Genomic DNA, 18,568 nt, shown 5'->3' on the forward strand with positions numbered 1-18,568 from the left:
TATCATCTGTAAACCTCACCATGTTGAGTTTGAGCTCCATGTTTAGGACTCCTCCACTGTCTAAAACGGGCATTAGGTTGACGGCGAACACGGCAGCCCTGTCCGGTGGAATCGATATATTTGGACCGAAGAAGACGTAGAAGTGCACGGAAAAGGTGTCCAGCTCATTGCGCAGAGTAGGACGGATCGGCCAGCACTTGTTAGTGTCTGCAGTCGGCGCAAGGTAAATGATGCTGTCTTCTGAGGTGTGCAGGTGACTGCTGTTCTGGGACAGGCTTGGCAGGGCTGCCATTAACAGTGTATCAGATAAGGAGAAACCCATCGCTGTTCCAAAAGACTGAGGCATGTTCATCGAGGAGCTGGGTTGTGCTTGGTCTTTCAACAAACTGGGTTTGGAGCAATCTGTTCAGGAAAAAAAAAGTCAAAACAATGCTGTTATTTAATTTGCACTTATATGCACTATAAGCAACAGAGTCTCTATAAATGTTTGAGCTGGAGCTCTGTGTTTTAGATCCGTGCTTACAGGCAGTGTTTACTGTTTGCTATTGTTCCTCAATATCATTTATTCTCTCTCTGCTCTCTTGTGACCCCCGACTGATCAGCAAGGCAGCCGCCCACCCTGCCTGTTAAAAACTCTGTCTGTTAGAAGGTGTTTTTTCTCACAGAAAGCATTTCATTAATGGGGATTAATGGGTTTTCTATAAGGTCTTGACATATATGTAAAGCACCCAGAGTAAACCATGTTGTTGTTTGGCACTATATTAATGGAACTGAAACCTAATTATTTAGTTCAGCTGGCTTCCAGAACATATACACCAAGATTCAGTGCTGTGGATTGCCTCTAACTTGATTGTAGACTGTATGTTTCCCACCAACACATAGAAAATCAATGCAATATGGTCACTGATGTCGAATGGCAAAGTATCATCCAATACCAACAGTCCCCAAGGGGAAAGGATTTCAAAGGCTTTTTAGCTCAACCTCGTTTGCATATTATTGTCTCGAAAGGGTTTGAAGTATTTTGATGTCCGTACAGGCAGGTGGATAACGCCTAAAAATACTGAATACTGCAGCTGCAGGTAACATTTGTGTAAAATCTGTAAAGCCTCGTAGACGGAGGACAAAGATGGAGCACTTGAAGAATCCTGAAAAAAATCTATAGAAAAATCTATAGAAGAAGAGGCAAATGTCACCCATCTGTCAACCAAAAGAGCCAACCAATAATTAAACCAGAAGACATGTTAACCAATCACATCATACATAATACAGATCATGATACATTCGGCTGTGTGGTGGCAAACATATTAACTTATTTCTGTGATGATATAGATAAGTCCACCTTTTGTTTTTCTTGGCTTTCTGTATCTAAGATGTGCATTCGCATTGTATTTATTCAGTCCTGAAATCGAGTAGGTTTTTAAATTAAGCAGTAAACCTTCTATATTGATGTATATTTAGGTCTTGGTGACCACTCACTCAGTCTCTTATTAAAGTCTCTTTTCATTCATTTAGATGGGCAGTTGCTCTTATCCAACAAAAATGGCTGCTGAGTGGCAAGACTAAATGTATATACACAATAAGTACTGTACTGTATTTGTGTGGGCGGCTTTTCCCCCTTTCATTTAGAGCATAACACATGAACCCTGTTCAGATGTCTGCTGAGGACAGAAAAGCTGCAGTGATGAAATGCTTTATAAACAGCAACAATAAATAATAAAGTGCAACCTAGTTTTATCACACTTTGTATTACTAGCGACCGTGACACCTGTAAATTGGACCGAATTCAACTATGGGCACATATTTCTGAGACAGCTCATAACAACAATAACCAATAACAGAAAGAAAGGTGAGGACTCCAGATGGTCCCCTCCCTCAACCTGAGCTGTTCTCCAATTTAAATCCACAAAAGGTCAAGTAAGATCTGCCTGGCAGACAGGAGGAGAGACAGAGTGTGAATAATTAGTGTCTGTGTTGCCATAGTAACAAAGTGCACTGTACAGTGCCGAGCAGAGGGAGGGGATCGCTACATGGAAGTGGACGTCCCACAGATTTGTGAGCTATCCCCATTGAGGGAGCATAAAGAGTATCTCGGTTCTCCACAACCCAAAAACAGCATGTAGCACTTAAGGATGGTATCATTTGCCTCTTAGCAATCCTGCACGAATCACCTCAGTTTGGGTTCCAGTCTTTTCTTGAAGAAGCCTCTTGATGATCTGACTGTGTCTGCCATCCCTTATCCCATCAAACATAAACTGTCAGATGCATGAGCATTTTGGAAAGTCTTTGAAAAACATTTTCCGATTTGTGCTTAGATAAGAGTAGAACACCCAAGATTTAGTCTTTTATGTGCATCTGAAAGCCATAATCCTCTATACTTTGACTGCATACCTTTGAATACTTGATATGGCATGCTGCAGAGATCCACTCTGAGCTTTTCTTTGGCCTAATTTATGAGGTAAACCACCCAAGCTTGGTCTTTTAAAGCAGCAGGAAGAAAAATAAATAAAATTGCAGACAAACTGCTCATGGATAAACACCGCAATTTATCTGCAGATAATAAGAAAAAAAGAGAAATCCAAACAGATAAACATCTAGTAAATCAGTAAAATGCTTTAATTGGCAAAATTGGTAAAATAGTTTAATTCAAAAACCTCACAGTGTGAAAAACCTTCAGTTCATTTATAGAACTCCGAATCACAATCACAACAGGCGCTGAATATGTCGTGTCATTAAACATTAAAGGGTCATTTAAATCAAGCTATAACACCAATGCACAAAGATGTCTTCATTTTAAAATGTAAATGTAAATTTGAACAGAATACATTTTTTATTTATTGATTTTAAATCTCCATATCTATAAAGGTCAAATCATGAAATTTAGGGAAAACAGAAGGTAAGGGGTTTGTTTGTTTGTTTGTTTTTAATCAGCATCTCAATTTCTAGTTTAATCTAACTCAATAAAAAAAAAAATTGTTATGGCATTTACAGCACACTTTTTTTATTCTTTGCAATTGCTTTTCCAGCACTTGTCCAATTAAACACAATAGATAAACCAGGTTATTAAATATAAAACTAATATTGGTTTGAATATTTTGCTTTCATGAGTTTAAAATCCAGATAAAAAATACAGCTTAATGATGAAATTCTCAAAAAGAAGAAAGAATATATATGTTTTGTTATAACCATTTTATACATTTTTTGATCTTTTAATATCTAAATTAATATAATGACAGACATTAAAGACTTTATTCAAATTTAGATGGAAATAATTTATTATTAATGAATGTACTGAATCTGAAACCGAGGAGGAACTATGCTACACCTGTGCATGTTCCCTCTTAGGTGGACCTGAAAAAGGTATAACAGGAACAACTACTCTGTCTGCAGCTGTCTGTGTCTCCATTCACAGCTGAGCACCATCCCCATCTTCAGATGCTTCATTAGAGCTGCTTTTGTAGTCCTTTCTGCCATCTGTTGTCTTTACTTAAAAGCATGTTCAACTGGGCTGAAATCAGGGGAATGTTACGGCTATTTAAGAACATTACATTTCTTTGCTTTTAGAAGCTCTTGGGTTAGTTTGCAGTATGTTCTGGGTAAATATCCCTCTGTGGATCACTTCAGTTTTGCAGCATTTGACTGAATCCCATGAAAAAACAAAACAAAAGCTATATCTCTATACACTTCAGAATTTGTTCGACTACTTCTCATCATCAAAATACTGCACTGACCCAGTTCCACTGGCACCCATGCATGCCTATGCCATCAAATTGGCTCCACCATACTTGACAGATGATGCGGCATGCTTTGATCATAAGCGCTCCCTTTCCTTCTCCATACCCTTCTCCTGCCATCACTCCGCTAGTAGTTTGATTTGTATAAAGAACACTGGTCCCGAACTGGACTGGCATTTTAAGATATTTTTGAGTTAAGTCTATTGTGGCTTTTCTATTCTTGAGCGTTCCCATACAGAGATAAACTATCTTTTGAAGTTGCTGACTACTTCAACATGTCTTTGGATCACATAAGGAGCTCTGTGAGCTTCTACCAAGTGCAAATACCAATTCAAGTACAGACCTTGTATCTTCTTAATTTACAGGGAATTAATGCGGATTTGGGTTTCACCTGGCCATGACACTGCTTATCAGTCAGCTGTCCAATTATTTTTAAATCCATAAAAATGAGTGACTATGCAAAGGAATATTAATTTAAAAAATGTCTATATGGTCATTCGTTTATGGTTAATGCAGTGTTATTATTAAAACCCCTGATTTAAAACAAAAAGTCTAATCTCAGTCGAACCTCAGTTGCGACATTATAAACTGTTAGTGTCTAAAGGCAGATTTCCCCCAGACGTCTGTGGAAAATCTGCCTTGTAACTTACGACGTAACAGGACACGCTTCTTAACCCTGCGATGTAACCTACCAAGCCATTTAGTTGTTGTGAGCTGTATTGACCTGATGTGTACCATAATATACACATGTAGTTACATTTTTCATAAGATTAAAAGGGGTTTCCAGCTATGTTGTAAGTTACAACAGATTTCCTGCAGAAGTCTAAATCAGGCTTTACTGAATGACCAGAAGCAAATAGCAGTGAAAGTTATGTAATATTAACCAACAAAGTCCATATTCTGACTTTATGACTTTTTAACTTCAGGTCTGAAACTTATTGAAATGATTTTTTTATGTGTTTATAATGTGTTTATTCTGATATAAATAAAGAACACAAATTTGCTACAAACAACTGAAATTAACATTAGCCAGAAAATATGGCAAAAAAGCATCACACTCACCTGTGACCTGCACCCCGATGCGGAAGTAGACGTCAGAGTTACTTAGATATCTCTCCACCAGGATATAATACCATTGCTCCCAGGCAGGTACAAGGGTGACTAATTCGCAAGGGTTCCATTCCCTGCAGTCGAGGGCACTTGAGTTATGCACTGGTGGTGCCCGCGCTCTTATCTTCAGCACCACGGGACAACTGTCACTACTCTTGTTCTTGGTGCTGCAGTTTACCAGCTGAACCTTCACCTTTGATATATAATTGGGGATGAACACTCTGCACAGGCACACATAAACACATGTTTTAGGCATTATGCCACACAATAAAATGTAGACCTCTACTGAGTAAACATAATGTAAGTCAGCTTCATTGAAATAATTGTCTTTTAGATTTGTTGAATGTTGTGCATCACATCTATTCTGCAAAAAGGCTTCTATGTTAAATCGATATACTATATATTTTATCATGAGAAAATTAAGATAAGGTTTCAATAAAAATATATGTAGTATTATAGTCCCTTCACATCATTTATGCAGCACTCATAATAGCAGCTCTCCTTCCTTTAGGCACCATCGCAAAGACCATGGAAAAAATGAAGATTAACCTTGGAAGCAAAATCTTATTATTGCACTCAAAAGACTCAAAGTAGGTGAAGTTGATAAAGGTGTGCAAACTAATCACACACAGGAATTGCATCTTTTAAAATGAAATCGCAAGATACATTAAAAAACAAAAAAAACTCATAACTTAAGAGGCAGATGAAGGATTAGGCTGGGGAAGTGTTATGCTGCAAAAACAAAAACAAAAACAAAAAAAACGCAATTTTCTCCTGGTGTCTTTTCTCAAAGTCAAGCCCCTGTCAGGTTTCTAGGAGCCCACATAGGTGACTTACTTATAAAGTGCAGATCTATTATGGACTGGGATCATCTGGTCAATGAAGTATCCAGGGTAAAGTACTGAAATCCCAATCAGCCTCTGAACAATGAGCTGAGGCTGGAACAGATACTGGCATTCCTCAGACAGACCCTACAAAGATAAAGCAGCAGTTGTTCAGATTGTATTTTTGTGGTTAACTCACCAATTTTTATAAAAGCTGGTAAAGAGGAGATTAGATATCATTCAGACCGACTGAAAATTCCTAATGGACTGTGTGCATTAAGCCTGTCAGCCTCCTGGATTAATATCATTCCGTCCTCCCCCTCCCTGCCACACAGCGTAACATGCACCCACTATTTCACTTGTGTTGTTCTGAACCATTAATGCTTGATGTGCATTACTTTGTGAGATGAGCCGAGTAGACAGACTGATTTAGAGCCAAGAGACCGTGCATTAGTTTCTACACATGATGTGCTGTAAAATTTGTTTGTAAAATGAAGAGAAGCCTTTTGCACCTGATTCAACAGGACAGGTGTGAATGCCAAATTAGGCCCTTCATTTCTGTCAACTGATCATTGACCCCTCCTGCTCTCGAGTCACAATTACTGTGGCATGTCATTAGTCTGGAAGCTGCTGGGGTGACCCTTTGATTTATTACAGCCTGTCGCTTGGACATGCACATGCACCTTGTGCTTGAATAAAAGCTCAACCAATGTGGGCTTTTGAGAGCAAATGGTTTTACACTGTGAGCCCAAACGGTTTTGATGTTCAATAGCTTTACATTTGACCTTCTTCATACCAAAAGCGATGTGGGCATTCATTCATTTTCCACAGAATTTCACTCTTGGCAAGATGTTAAAGCCTCTAAAACTCCATTAGAGCCATAAAGCACTAAAACTCCCTAATGAAACCCTGTCTAAATGCATTATTTTAGCTCCTTCAGTCACAGTTGCCCACCGAGACGATGTAATTTTAAGGTTCGCTTTGGAATATACAGTATGTCAAAGTTTATCAGGTATACATGGAGAGCTGCAAAAAAAATAAAAACCTTTTAGAGCTTGTGTTCTCAACTCTGTTCAATTGTATGCTATTGTATTTAAGTCAGCAGTAAGTATTGTTGTATTGCCAGGACATAGTACCTGTCAACACATTCTGATCCCAAGGTGTCAAATACAACAGTTTGCCACTGGCATCACAGAGATAAGCAGAAAGCTGTCCCCTCCCTTGGAAAAGGTGTAGCATTGGCCTAGAGGTTTGTTAGCAAGTAGACCGTGGCTTCTACCTTACTAGGGAACTTTTGCTGACTTCTTTTCTTTTCGTTTTTTTTTTTCATTTGCACTCACATTTTTATCTGGTATAGGTACCACAACTACCTGTTTAAGTTTAAAAGAACGTTTTACAAATGTACCTCTTCACAATATTAGCCCTTCATTTATAGAAATGCTCAAGGGCATCCAGTGCGCTCTACAGGGACATATAAAAAGGGTATTACAGAACTCCAATTTTGCTCTGTAAAGAGTAGCATATTCTATTTGCAGTAAAGGACATTTCAGCAAATGCAGTTATTCTCTTTGACTCTGTTTTCAGTTGCTAAATCCTTACTTACTCTTAAGATTGGTATTAAACTGAGATTGTTATAAATGCGTCACACATCTCCCTTTTCTGCTTGCATTGCTTCCAATTGTGTCTATTTTCTAAAGGAAAAACATCTTGGTTGCTAGAAAATGGCTTCAGAAAGCAAAATTTTAAAAGGTTTGTTATTTCCATCTATAGAGTGTGTCATTGGAAGCTGGTCACATTTGAGCCATGGTGGCTTATATCCCCAAATCCCCCAAAACAAACCAATTCTTCTGTATATGTGATGCTGCTGGCAGGTTCTGATTATATTTTTTGATTGTTGTGTATTTCAGGTGCACTTTTGCCAGTCAGTGGAAACCACAAAGCACAAGTGAACACCATGCCAGTGACACATAAATTCCCTGAAATGGAAATCAGCAGGTGTTTATGCAGCCAAATAGGAGAACACGATGAGATGAAGAAAAACTCTCTGACACTGTTCAGCCTCTTTAGGTTCTGCAGCACATACTGGAATACTAATGCCAAGGATCACTTACATCATTTTTATTTAATTTTTTTTTTTTCCCGTCACAAAGGGGAGTTAAGCAAGCATAAAGAAAATGATTTAGATATCATTAGAGTTATGATACATAACACTCTGACACAAATAAGCTTACATTTTACCCGTCATAAGTGGTGAATGATGTGTAACACAAACATGATGCAGTCTTTTCATTTACTGCTCTAAACAACTGATGCTGGGTGCAGAGGGGTTTCTATTTTTCACAGCGTGGATGTAACGCTGGCAATATTGGTCTAGTGGTTCTAGTGGTTCAGAGATTCATTCCGAGTATTTGTTTTCAGTAAAGCTGTAGGAATTCTGGTGTTTATTTGTGATAAATGTGCACACTCACCTTGACTGAGATCTTGCCTTCATCCTTGGGTAAATGTGCCGCCAGGAACCAGTCTCCAGGGAGAGGGCTGGTCACGTTGAATGCTCCTGTTGTACGGTTTGGAAGAGTCCAGGTCAGAGTCACAGCAAAGGACCCTGGGATGACTGTATCCCGAGGGAAGCGGGTGTACAGGGGGTTGATTACTGGAGGAGCCCCGGACCTGAAGTACCTATTAATCACAAAGCCACAGTTCAGCCTCCTTAGGCCTAATACTGTCATAAACAACAGGAACATCTGCTAAATATTAAAGTTATCCATGGGAACAGCTAACAGCAGAAGTACAGCTGGCATCCTATACACAAGTAAGAATCACAGCAACAAGTTCTCAGACCACACGTTTATACACCAGACAAAGATGTTTCAAGCAAGGAGTTAATTTATTCAGCATATATCCATCTTTGACCTTTCTTTTGATCTCAGCTATGCACCTGTAGAGCATTGACTGTATCGCGCACAGTTATGACACCACCACACTGACAATCCAGACAGACAGGCATATAAACACCTGCCAAAGCACTCAAAATGGTCTTTGTTCTGGTTTCTGCTAGAGCAAGTGATTCCAAGGCCATGTTTCTGTATGACAAACACACACACTCACAGCTGGTACCGTTTCAGATACAGAACATTAATAATAAGCTCTTCATATCTGAATGGAACAAACGCGTCCATTATTTCAGACGATATATCACTGAGACACAGGAGACTGACAAAAATACATAAAGCTTCATACAGCTAACGGCTTTAAAGTTTCTCCTTGCGTGTAGGCTATAACCCCTTATTTTTCGAAATGTATTTAAGATGCTTATAATCATCTGGAGAAGAAGAACACAACAGAACGGTGTTAAGCCAAACTCGGTGTCTTACACAGTCACATTGCGGTTCGGGCAGCTGTCTCCAAACGTGCCCCCTTGCTCCTTGAAGGTGATGAGATTCCATACGGCCATCATGGTGTCGTCAGGCACATTGAAGTGGAACAGTTCCACACTGGCGAAGGAGTTGAAAGCACTCAGCTTACGAGGCGTACGGGTGAAGTATTCAGTCACAAAAAGGCAATCTGCAGGGAAGAGAATCAGAGGAATGTGTCCCAAAAATATTTGTGATGGCGGATAGCCTTTAAGCCTTATCAAGCCATTACTCTGCTTTGTCACAACTAAAAGTCACTTTCAACATACTGATGTGCGCATCATGTTTGGCATGTTACCAGATTAGTTTAGAATGTTACCAATTTAATTTGGTAACATTTCATTTCAATGCATACAAACTATAGCTGAGGTTAATGGGAAGTTGCAAGAAAATAAAAACGTGACCTAATAATGGTATTATATGAAAAGTCAGGTGATCAAAGTGATGTAGTGTCCAATGCAGGGCGCTATATCACAGGGTGGAAAACAGTTTTACTGCCACTATTACTTTAAAGTAACAACGTCCTATAAATCTTGAAGCAAAGTTGCAATGAAAAGATAGACAAGACAGGCGGGTGCTTTGCTTTACTCTGAAGTGCAGTGGTTCGTTTGAGGGAGAGAAACTTTGACTCAACTGACTGAACATCCCATATGCTTTGACTCATGGTTGTAGCTGGGAAACTTAAAACTTAAAAAAAATGACATCCATACGGCATGCTACATACTACAGAAGGACTGCAGAGTGTACTATTATAATCTATTAAATGTGTTGCACAGTGTAGCATGACCGCTAAGCTGGAAACGACCCTGGATTTATTTGTATGTTCATGTATTCAATGTATCTATAGCTCCACGGACGTTTATGGTAGCCCATGAAATAACTGTCAGCACATCTCAATTAGGAAAGCTGTGTGCTTGGAACAACCATCTCAGTAACAGACCGATATCAACATCGTTGAAAGCATTGAATCATGATTAAAGCTGTTGCTTACAAAGAATAAATATTTAATTATGAACATTTCCCAGTATGCCTGTACTATCACTGCTGTGACTAGAGAGCAGTTTTAAGGTGACTCTCTGTAATGACTTAGAGAGTTTCACCTCAGAGGCAGCAAATTATTTCTTTAAGAGGTAAATAATCAAACTATGTAATCAAAGACTTTTAACTCCTTTAAAAGAAGCTGCGGGAGACGGATGTATGCAGGCTCGCTCACATCCTGCATAATGTCAAATCCTTGGATTACACCCACCAAAGCCTCTCCATATAAATGCAGCAGACAAGCAGCAGGTGTAATCTGCCACATTACCTACATGAGCTGGGCTGGCATCAAGCACAGCTAGCGGGTGGGCAAAATCTGGGGGAAATTGTGTGCAAGTCACTTAATTGCTACACTAGAACATAAAGCGTCTTTTAGGCGAGGCGTTATCATAAATATAAACTCAAGTAGGTAGAAAAGAAGGCAGCAGATTATTACGGGAATAATGCGGTGGCACTTTGATGTTTCACTGGAGGAAAATGCTTCCACTTGTGGCGCATTCGCTTTCTGCGTGTCAGCCATTAAAATTGCAATACCTGTGGTGACATTGTTTGGGTTTTCTTTTTGTCTCACCTACAATTTGTACAAAAATATAAATAATTTCACACCACTGTTTTCAGAATACAGTGAATAGGAGCCCGGACCTCTAAAATAATGACAGTAAAGTAACAAAACAAAACAAAAAATGATAAATAAAACGAGTGAAAAGGCAATGAGGTGCAGACGTGTAAAGAAATAGGTTTTTCTTGAATGCGCAATACTTTCTTATGTTTGCGTAAAAGGAGCAAAATAGCTCTTTTCTGTTCTTTTCTCCCCCCACGACATTATCCACTCACCTATGGAGGCAACCTTGAATACTAAAGATATACTACGGAAGCAGAAACTAAGAAGAGTGAAGTGGTTTGCTGTCAAGAGTGAAATCCTAATCCCATACAAAGCTCCAGGTCTTTATTTGAGCCTCATTCCAGCCTTCTGCTGGACTGTTATCTCTGGTGTATGTGAGCCTTCTTTACATTAAGTTTCTTCTTTGCCCTTTCATTAACAGACTGTGACTGGGGTCACAGCCTGAAGTGCTATAACTCAAAAGGGTGAGTTTGGCGCTAACAGTGCTGGAGTCTGCAGTAAGCCTACAGTCACTGCTTGGCTGATTAGAAAGAAACAGACATGATTTTTTCTTTCCATTTACAGATTGCAGCTAAGCCCACAAAAAGTGTAGTTACAGTGGATCGGTCAGAAAGAGGTTTAAAAAAGAAGAAGCCGCCGATTTTGCACATCTAGAAGTAGGACTGTGAATGGTGATTACGCTATTCAAGAGGAATCCTTAAATCAGAATTAACTGCTAATCGTCACTTTTTCCAGGTGTCATAATCTAAGGTACATGAAAGCCACCATTCATCATCAAAAATACACCTTCACTAAGAGGGTCAGGGCTGTCACAGCGGGTCAAGAGATGGTAGAGGGAACTAAGAAAATCAAACTCTTTCATTTTTAAAACCTTTGCTTATTGTCATTTTGCCTCTTTAGTGGCACAAACTAAAATCTTAGAGGGATTTATAGCCAAAGGATTTTAAAAAATCGTTTTTCCTAAGCATAGCTTTTAATCATCATTTTTATCACAAGTTAATATTTAAGGCTTGATTTTGCTTGTACATGTTAATTGCATCAGTGTCTTGCAAGTACTGAATATCCTGAAACAGGGCGCGTTTCTTTGGCAACTGTCACAGCCTCGCGTTTACATTTTTATACTTGTGATTTCCAATGCTCTCTAATGTGCAAGCTATACCGAGGTGGTTACCATCACACTTAATTGGCAAGACAGGCTATGTGTCAAACACGCCGAGATCTCAAGATCTGAGGTTGTTGTGACAAAATGAATACAGAAAATTAGAATAATGAACTGACATATCTATTTTCAAGCTACGCGTGAAAAGCTCCGGGCTCGGTGACACTCCAGCAGCCACGCACAGAGACTTCACTTAAGTCTGAAGGTGTAAACATGCCAAAATATCTAAATATGCTTGTTTGTTTGTTTGCCAGCCAAATAAAGACGTTTCATTTGAAGATAAAGGCAGCCGAGTGCTTACAGGCTCTCTCACAGTGCGGTTCTGGATTCAATAATCTCTTCAATGAGCACCTCCCTACCACTGTTTTACTCTGTTAGAGGCTTAATATAGACATAATCCTGCTTTTTGTCATCTCAACATGGGATTTATCCATTAATACTTAGCTGGGCTGTCTTTAAACTTTACTTTTTGGAACAGCAAAAAGTAATTGCTGCTTTTCGAAATTCCTTCTCCTCTAGCAGATTTTAAAATCTCTCTCTCTCAAAAAAAAAAAACCAGCTGCTAAAGATCAACCATCTGGAACAAGAGCCACTAAATGACACCAAATTTAATACTGGCCAGCAATAAAGTCAAATTTTGAGTCAACACTATTCTCTCCTCCATCCTCCTCACATCCACCTACAGAAACAAACGCCTCGAAGATAACACGCAGCCGTAAAGATTACTGGACCTTCCACTTCCACAATGGGAGATGCAGGCACCAGAGATATAAAACATTAACAATTCATACACATCTAAACATGCAGAATCTGCCTGGCAATCAAGTGGGTTAACATAAATTATTTTATGGTAAAGAATAAGCTCTAATTCTCTGTTGTCTCTGTTTTACTGAGATATATCCAAGAAAGCAGGGGAGGAAGGGTAAAATGGGTAAACTGGGCTTTCTGTCTAAAGCCAAACATGTCGAATGAGTTACTAGAATTGATAAAGCAAAACAGCAACAAGTCAGACAGACCTGTATGGTCCTTAGTGGCCACAGCCAGTACAGTCTGTGCTGTAGGTATGGATTCATTGTTATCACACAGGGAGATTTTTGTTGCACACCTCAGTCTTGAAGCAGCAAAGAAATTTTCATGGATAGACATTTAAAAAAAGAAAACAAATCAAGGAGGATACTCTTAGGTTCTTCTTTTTTAAGGCAACAGATAGAGAGAAATAATAAGAGCATGCTGCACTTTTCATACATTTAAAAACAACTTGATTTTACAAAAGTCAACTTCAAAATTGTCCCATTATCCAGTTAAACCAGTTTAGTCCTCATCTCCTATCAAAGCAGGCTAAATTTAAGACGGGAAACAAGAAGGTTTGACTTAACCTTTCCCTTTATCCCAGTACTGTGGTCATATTTTGTAGTCAGCCGTGACAGCGTGCACTAACTTGGCTTTGAGCCTTCACGTCTCCGCAAAACGAGAACAAATGAAAGGTAACAAGAGTCAACACATCCGGACTGATCTGTTTTCTTGTGACCACATTTAGACCTCCGTATCGTAGCCTACAACCTATAGGAGCTTCACTCAGTGCATTGTGAGCCATAATTAGCAGCATCCTTCCCCATACGTCACGTAACCGAAGCAGGTCCGTGTTCGTGAAAACCGTTTTGTCAGTGGCCGAGACTGAAAGCAGCAGCTGTGGATGTTTCGGAGACTGAATTGAAGCCAGAGACAGGATGAGATGCTGCCGCCGCTGCTGGGAGGATTTCAGCACCCCGACAAAAGGAACAGCTCTCCGCGAATCAAAAGCAACACTCACTGAATGGAAACTCACCTCCAACAGCGCAGAGATAGGTGTAAACAAGCAAGAGGAGCCTCGGAGGGCTACATCCTAAGCCCAGGCGCTCCAGTTGCCACATCGTTAAAAGCAGAATATTTTGTGAGGGGCTCCAGCCCGAGTGCAGTTCTCAGACGCTCTGCTGGTCTACATTTTTTCAGATATTTGCCAACGACCAGCTGTTTGTGCATGACGTCATTCAGACGACGACGGGACAGCGCCTCCTCTTTGGCTTTGATTTGACAACCTCAATATGTCGACTTATTTCATTGGACCTCCGGCCCTGTCAGTCCGGCGATAGTGCAGACGTAGATTGCACCACAAGGATTCACACTTCGCCGTCCGGGCCACCCGACACGGGCACGAGTGAGGTGTGAGGCTGCAGCTGCCCCTCGAGCCTGCAGCCTCTTCTGCCAGGACCCAGGACACAAAGTTGGTACTTTGGAGGAATGGAAGACTTCATCTTATGTGGTCGTGCACAAGCCTCAAAACTAATAAAATACGATTTCCAGCGATTAATAAATTCAAAGCAACTAATTTGGGTTTCTGTTAGACTAAAAAAAAGTAAAAGTGCAGCAACTCCACGTGTCTGTCTAGTTTTAAAAAAATAGCAATATACATACTCCTTAAAATATAACATATTACGTGAGCATAAATAAAATGAAAGGCTAAAAGGATTTATTTTAATGATTCATAGTGGGCTCAATATGGGCCTCAAATATAAAAGCAGTCAAACCACAGTTAACAAAGCACAAGTGGACAATGAGTCATTACATTTATCCAGTGAAAATTATTTAAAAGTGAATGAATACACAAAATATACTTGAGGAGTTTGAATTTTTTCATTTTAAGGATCACGTGGTCATCAGGTGACGTGTTTGTCAGACAATCATCATGCTACCACCAGGACACCAGCATTAAGAATGACTCAGATTTTTATTTCTAGGCCATGGGGTGACATGAATCATAAGTGTCCCAGCTGATTTAATGGGATTGAGTATAATTGATCTGCCATCAATGAAATATTAAACTAAAGCATTAGAGCTGAGCTAAAAGAAAATGTGTGGAGGGTAAGAATGTCAAAACAATGTTACTGATGTGCCCAACAAGATGTAACTCTACTTATCTAACACTAACTCACAAAGACTTTAATAAATCCAACGCACAGGATGGGTGCCAGTCAAATTACCTAGGGTTTCATTTAAGCAGCAAACTACAGAGTACAGAGTAGTTGAATTGCATTTAAATTCATTTATGACTAGTACACAAAACAAAGATTTGCTTTTTTACATCAGGTAGCTGGCATAGTTTGACATTTCACTGATCTAAAACAGAGAAATCCACTTTCTTCTTATCCTTGACCAAATAAAAGTGAAAGGTTTGACTATGTTACAGAACAAGGTGGGCGAGAAACAAACAAATTCAACACTGGAACCTGAAGTAATAGTGATTGTGGAGGAGCGGAGAGCTAAATAGTTACATATTCTTTAGTTGAAGATTGTATTCAAACTACAATCTAAGTAAAAACTGAGTGCAGAGCTGTAAGATATGCTATGCAAATGTGGTTTCTTATAATTACTGTCATGTGGCGATGGAACAATGCAGCAAATAATAAATAAAATTTAAATCTTTGGTTTGTTGCTATGATTCAGTGCAGTGTCTGCTGCAGCCATAGTTTACTCTGAAGCCTTCCTCAAAGTTCGAAAGATTGCCAGACTCCCTAGATACCACGACCCACGCATGGCAACCCACTGTGTATGGCTGGCCTCTCTATGAGGTACCACAATATTCAACTAAGGTACTGTTCTGTTTCACTGCGACTGACTGAAACTGCCTCTTTTAAAGCCGGCCTTTTCTTCTTTAGCCCTTTCAATGCATTTTGTTTGTGAATGCGCTCTATACACAGACTCGATTTAGCACATTTAGCACACAGACAAGATGCACAGCACTCACACAAAAGAGACACAGGAAAGTATATGCTTATGGTTATCTAAATTAGTGCTGCCAGTGGCCAGGTCATAAAAAATGTGCCTCTGTCTTGGAAATTATCCCAACTACCTCTTATCCCTGTGAATCCTAGGAGAAGCTCACATCCTCAGAGGCAAAACGTTTCATACGTTTAATTGCTACTGTAATTAAAAGTAGTTCAAGTCAGTAGGAAAGATCACTAAGGCTGTAAATAAACAGCTTCAACAAAAGCGAGTGCACACCTGTACCACTTATGTATCACTTACATGTGAAATGAGTCAAAACTGTGTCATCTTAAAGTAACTGCATTAACAGACCTCACAGTACGAATTCAATCCAACAAAAGTCACTACACCTTTCATTGTGGAAATTTAAAGCTCATACTTATTTATTTTGTAATAACACTCTCAATACTTTTTATTGTGAAAGACACAAACATTATAAAAGCTCCTGGAGAGAAATAGTTGAGTCTGTCTTTTCCAGAGAGAATTGTTAATCTACATTTCTCTACTTTCTACTACAGAGGTATTCTGATCCAGGCCAGGCACATACTTGAGCATTTCATAGTTTTTATTTTTTAAGAACACTTGTGTGGAACTCTTTTGCTGTGCACTTTGAATTGTTGTCATATTACACTATTCTTCTTCTGCCAGGCTTCTGGAGACAGGGAATTATCTAGTTCATGAGAATTCATGGTGCAATCTAAAAATGTCACCTCTCCAACACCTTTTGCGTTCACCAATAACATCAAACTGTGCTTCACTGTCAGGACAATGATTTCAGTCATTGTTCCAGGCCAACATCAGGCCAAACATGCCGGAATCGATCTGAGCTCTCTAGGTCTCATCTGACTAAAGAATTTGCTGCCAATATTCAAGCTACTCTTTATGCTCTATAGCAAAGTTTTATATTGCAGTCTTATGTCCTTTGTACTAGCTTTTCAATGGAGACAGATTTCCATTGAAAACCCCTGTGCCAAGGCTGAAGCACTTGACCCTCTGTGCTTCAGTGCTAGATTGCAAGTGGTGCATTATCTGTGGAATCATTCTAGGATGACGGCTACCGAGTTATTATGCCCCACTCTTATTTTCCTGATTACTGTCACAACTGTGTTTCAACTGATTTTTAGTTGGTCACTGAATCAGATTTTTAAAATTCCATCAGGTGGTCTTCCCATGAGGAACCATGGAGATAGACAAAGGATATGTCCAAGAGTCTACTTACACAGGAGTACTCACCTTCATTTCAGTATTTTCTTTGTGTCGACGATTGCAAGGATAGTCACTTTTGTTGCATTGCATTTCTCCTTTGCCGGATCTACTTTCAGTACCGTTCTTCTACGGTGTATGCTTTTGATTGTTTGAATCAATTTCTTTGAATTGTTTGTATCTGTGCTTCAGCTGGATTAGTGCTTTGTTGTCCTGTAGACTCATCTGCTGGCATCCTGTTATTTAACTATTCTTGGTCTGCTCCCATCTTACTTACTGACCTACATCAGTCAAAAATGCGTAGGAAGTTACTGTCTTCCCTCCCAAGACTTAGTTCTTTTATCCATCCCCAAAGCCTCTACTGAATTTGAGAGAGAAAAAAGTGTTTTCAAATATGCTGCTCCATCTGCTTGAAATCTGCTGCAAAACCAACTAAATCTTAGGAAGCTGAGCTCACTAAATATGACTAATCTGAAATGACTTGGAGGCTGTCACACCTGTCTAACTAGAACTGCCACATTGACCTACAGTGAAACACATTTTTCAGGTATTTCTATAGTGATATTTTTAATCTCAATACTTTATTTCTTTAAAGTATTGTGCGTGTGTTGTTCTGTGACTGTTGATTTCTATCTTGTGGAGGACGCTCTTCCAAAAAGGATTCTAGATCTCACGTGCATATCTCCTGGTTAAATTAAAAAAAAATGGAACAAAAATAAATTTGACATTTAAGTGATATTTCACTCTCTGATGTATACTCTATGTTAAAACATTCTTAAGATAGGACTTTTCTGAATCATTACGGCTTTTTTACTTCAGTAAAAACTTTGAAGAAGGGTCCATTGTGCTCGGTAAGTCCTCCCACAGTGACATTTGGTGGAACACGAAGGAAGAAATAACCAGCAAACCAGTTTTAAAAAGTGTGTGTGTGGGTGGCATACACATGCATACACACACACACACACACACACATCTTCCACACATATCATGGCCCGAGTATTTTTGCTCTCCCCAAAGTGAGGCTCTCACAGCCTCAGTATACCAGGCACACAGTCATACACAGAGGAGCATGAAGGGCTTCCAGTTAAGCATTTTAACCACCTGGCTTCATACAAACATTCAAATCTACTCCTGCACCAAATCCCTGGCCTCTGAAAATCCTTCGGAGGAAAACCTAACTTGTTGCAAGTGGGAATTCAGATGGTCTATACCAATATGTGAACATATCAACTGTGTGCAACATGTTCAATTAAAAAGATAAATTGACAAAATGAAAAAGTGGGAGGGCGGGAAAGAGAGGCTGGCCAGCTGGTAAAGTGAAGAACTCGTTCTGAGGCTTAGCTTCGGCACACAGCACACTCTGTCTGCAGCATGAGATATAAGACCACATCCTATTTGTGCCTTTGACACAATAGTAGCACAGCACCTTTCCACAGCAGACATCACAAAGTGCTTTACAATAAAAGAATAAACAAGCAGAAGCCCCAGAAAGCCAGACAAGAATAAACCCTCCAGTGTCTCTAAATAATAAATAATTACACTAAACTTGGAAATCTTCAAAATACTTTTTCTCCTTTTATATACGCAGGTCGTTCTATGCGTGCTTGTACGTTTCCTCTACACTACCTCAGATATTTATAGCTAAACAGTGCCCCCTTTTGAAGATTTCT

At 39.4% G+C, this 18,568-nt stretch overlaps 1 protein-coding gene across 1 annotated transcript in view; it reads right to left on the bottom strand.

Moving 5' to 3' along the window:
- The window catches only part of tmem8b (transmembrane protein 8B), a 33,190-nt gene extending 19,262 nt beyond the window's left edge, over positions 1 to 13,928 (bottom strand). The window contains exons 1-6 of the mRNA XM_085180328.1: positions 13,720 to 13,928; positions 9,037 to 9,226; positions 8,134 to 8,341; positions 5,679 to 5,812; positions 4,794 to 5,062; positions 20 to 402 (exon numbers count right to left, since the gene is read on the bottom strand). Coding sequence (XP_085036454.1) covers positions 20 to 402; positions 4,794 to 5,062; positions 5,679 to 5,812; positions 8,134 to 8,341; positions 9,037 to 9,226; positions 13,720 to 13,804 — 1,269 coding nt within the window. The 5' untranslated portion in view covers positions 13,805 to 13,928. The remainder of the gene's footprint in view (positions 1 to 19; positions 403 to 4,793; positions 5,063 to 5,678; positions 5,813 to 8,133; positions 8,342 to 9,036; positions 9,227 to 13,719) is intronic.
- Positions 13,929 to 18,568: the final 4,640 nt, after the last annotated feature.

Source organism: Neolamprologus multifasciatus, chromosome 12 (genome assembly GCF_963576455.1).
Source record: "Neolamprologus multifasciatus chromosome 12, fNeoMul1.2, whole genome shotgun sequence".
NCBI classification, from domain to species: Eukaryota; Metazoa; Chordata; class Actinopteri; order Cichliformes; family Cichlidae; genus Neolamprologus; species Neolamprologus multifasciatus.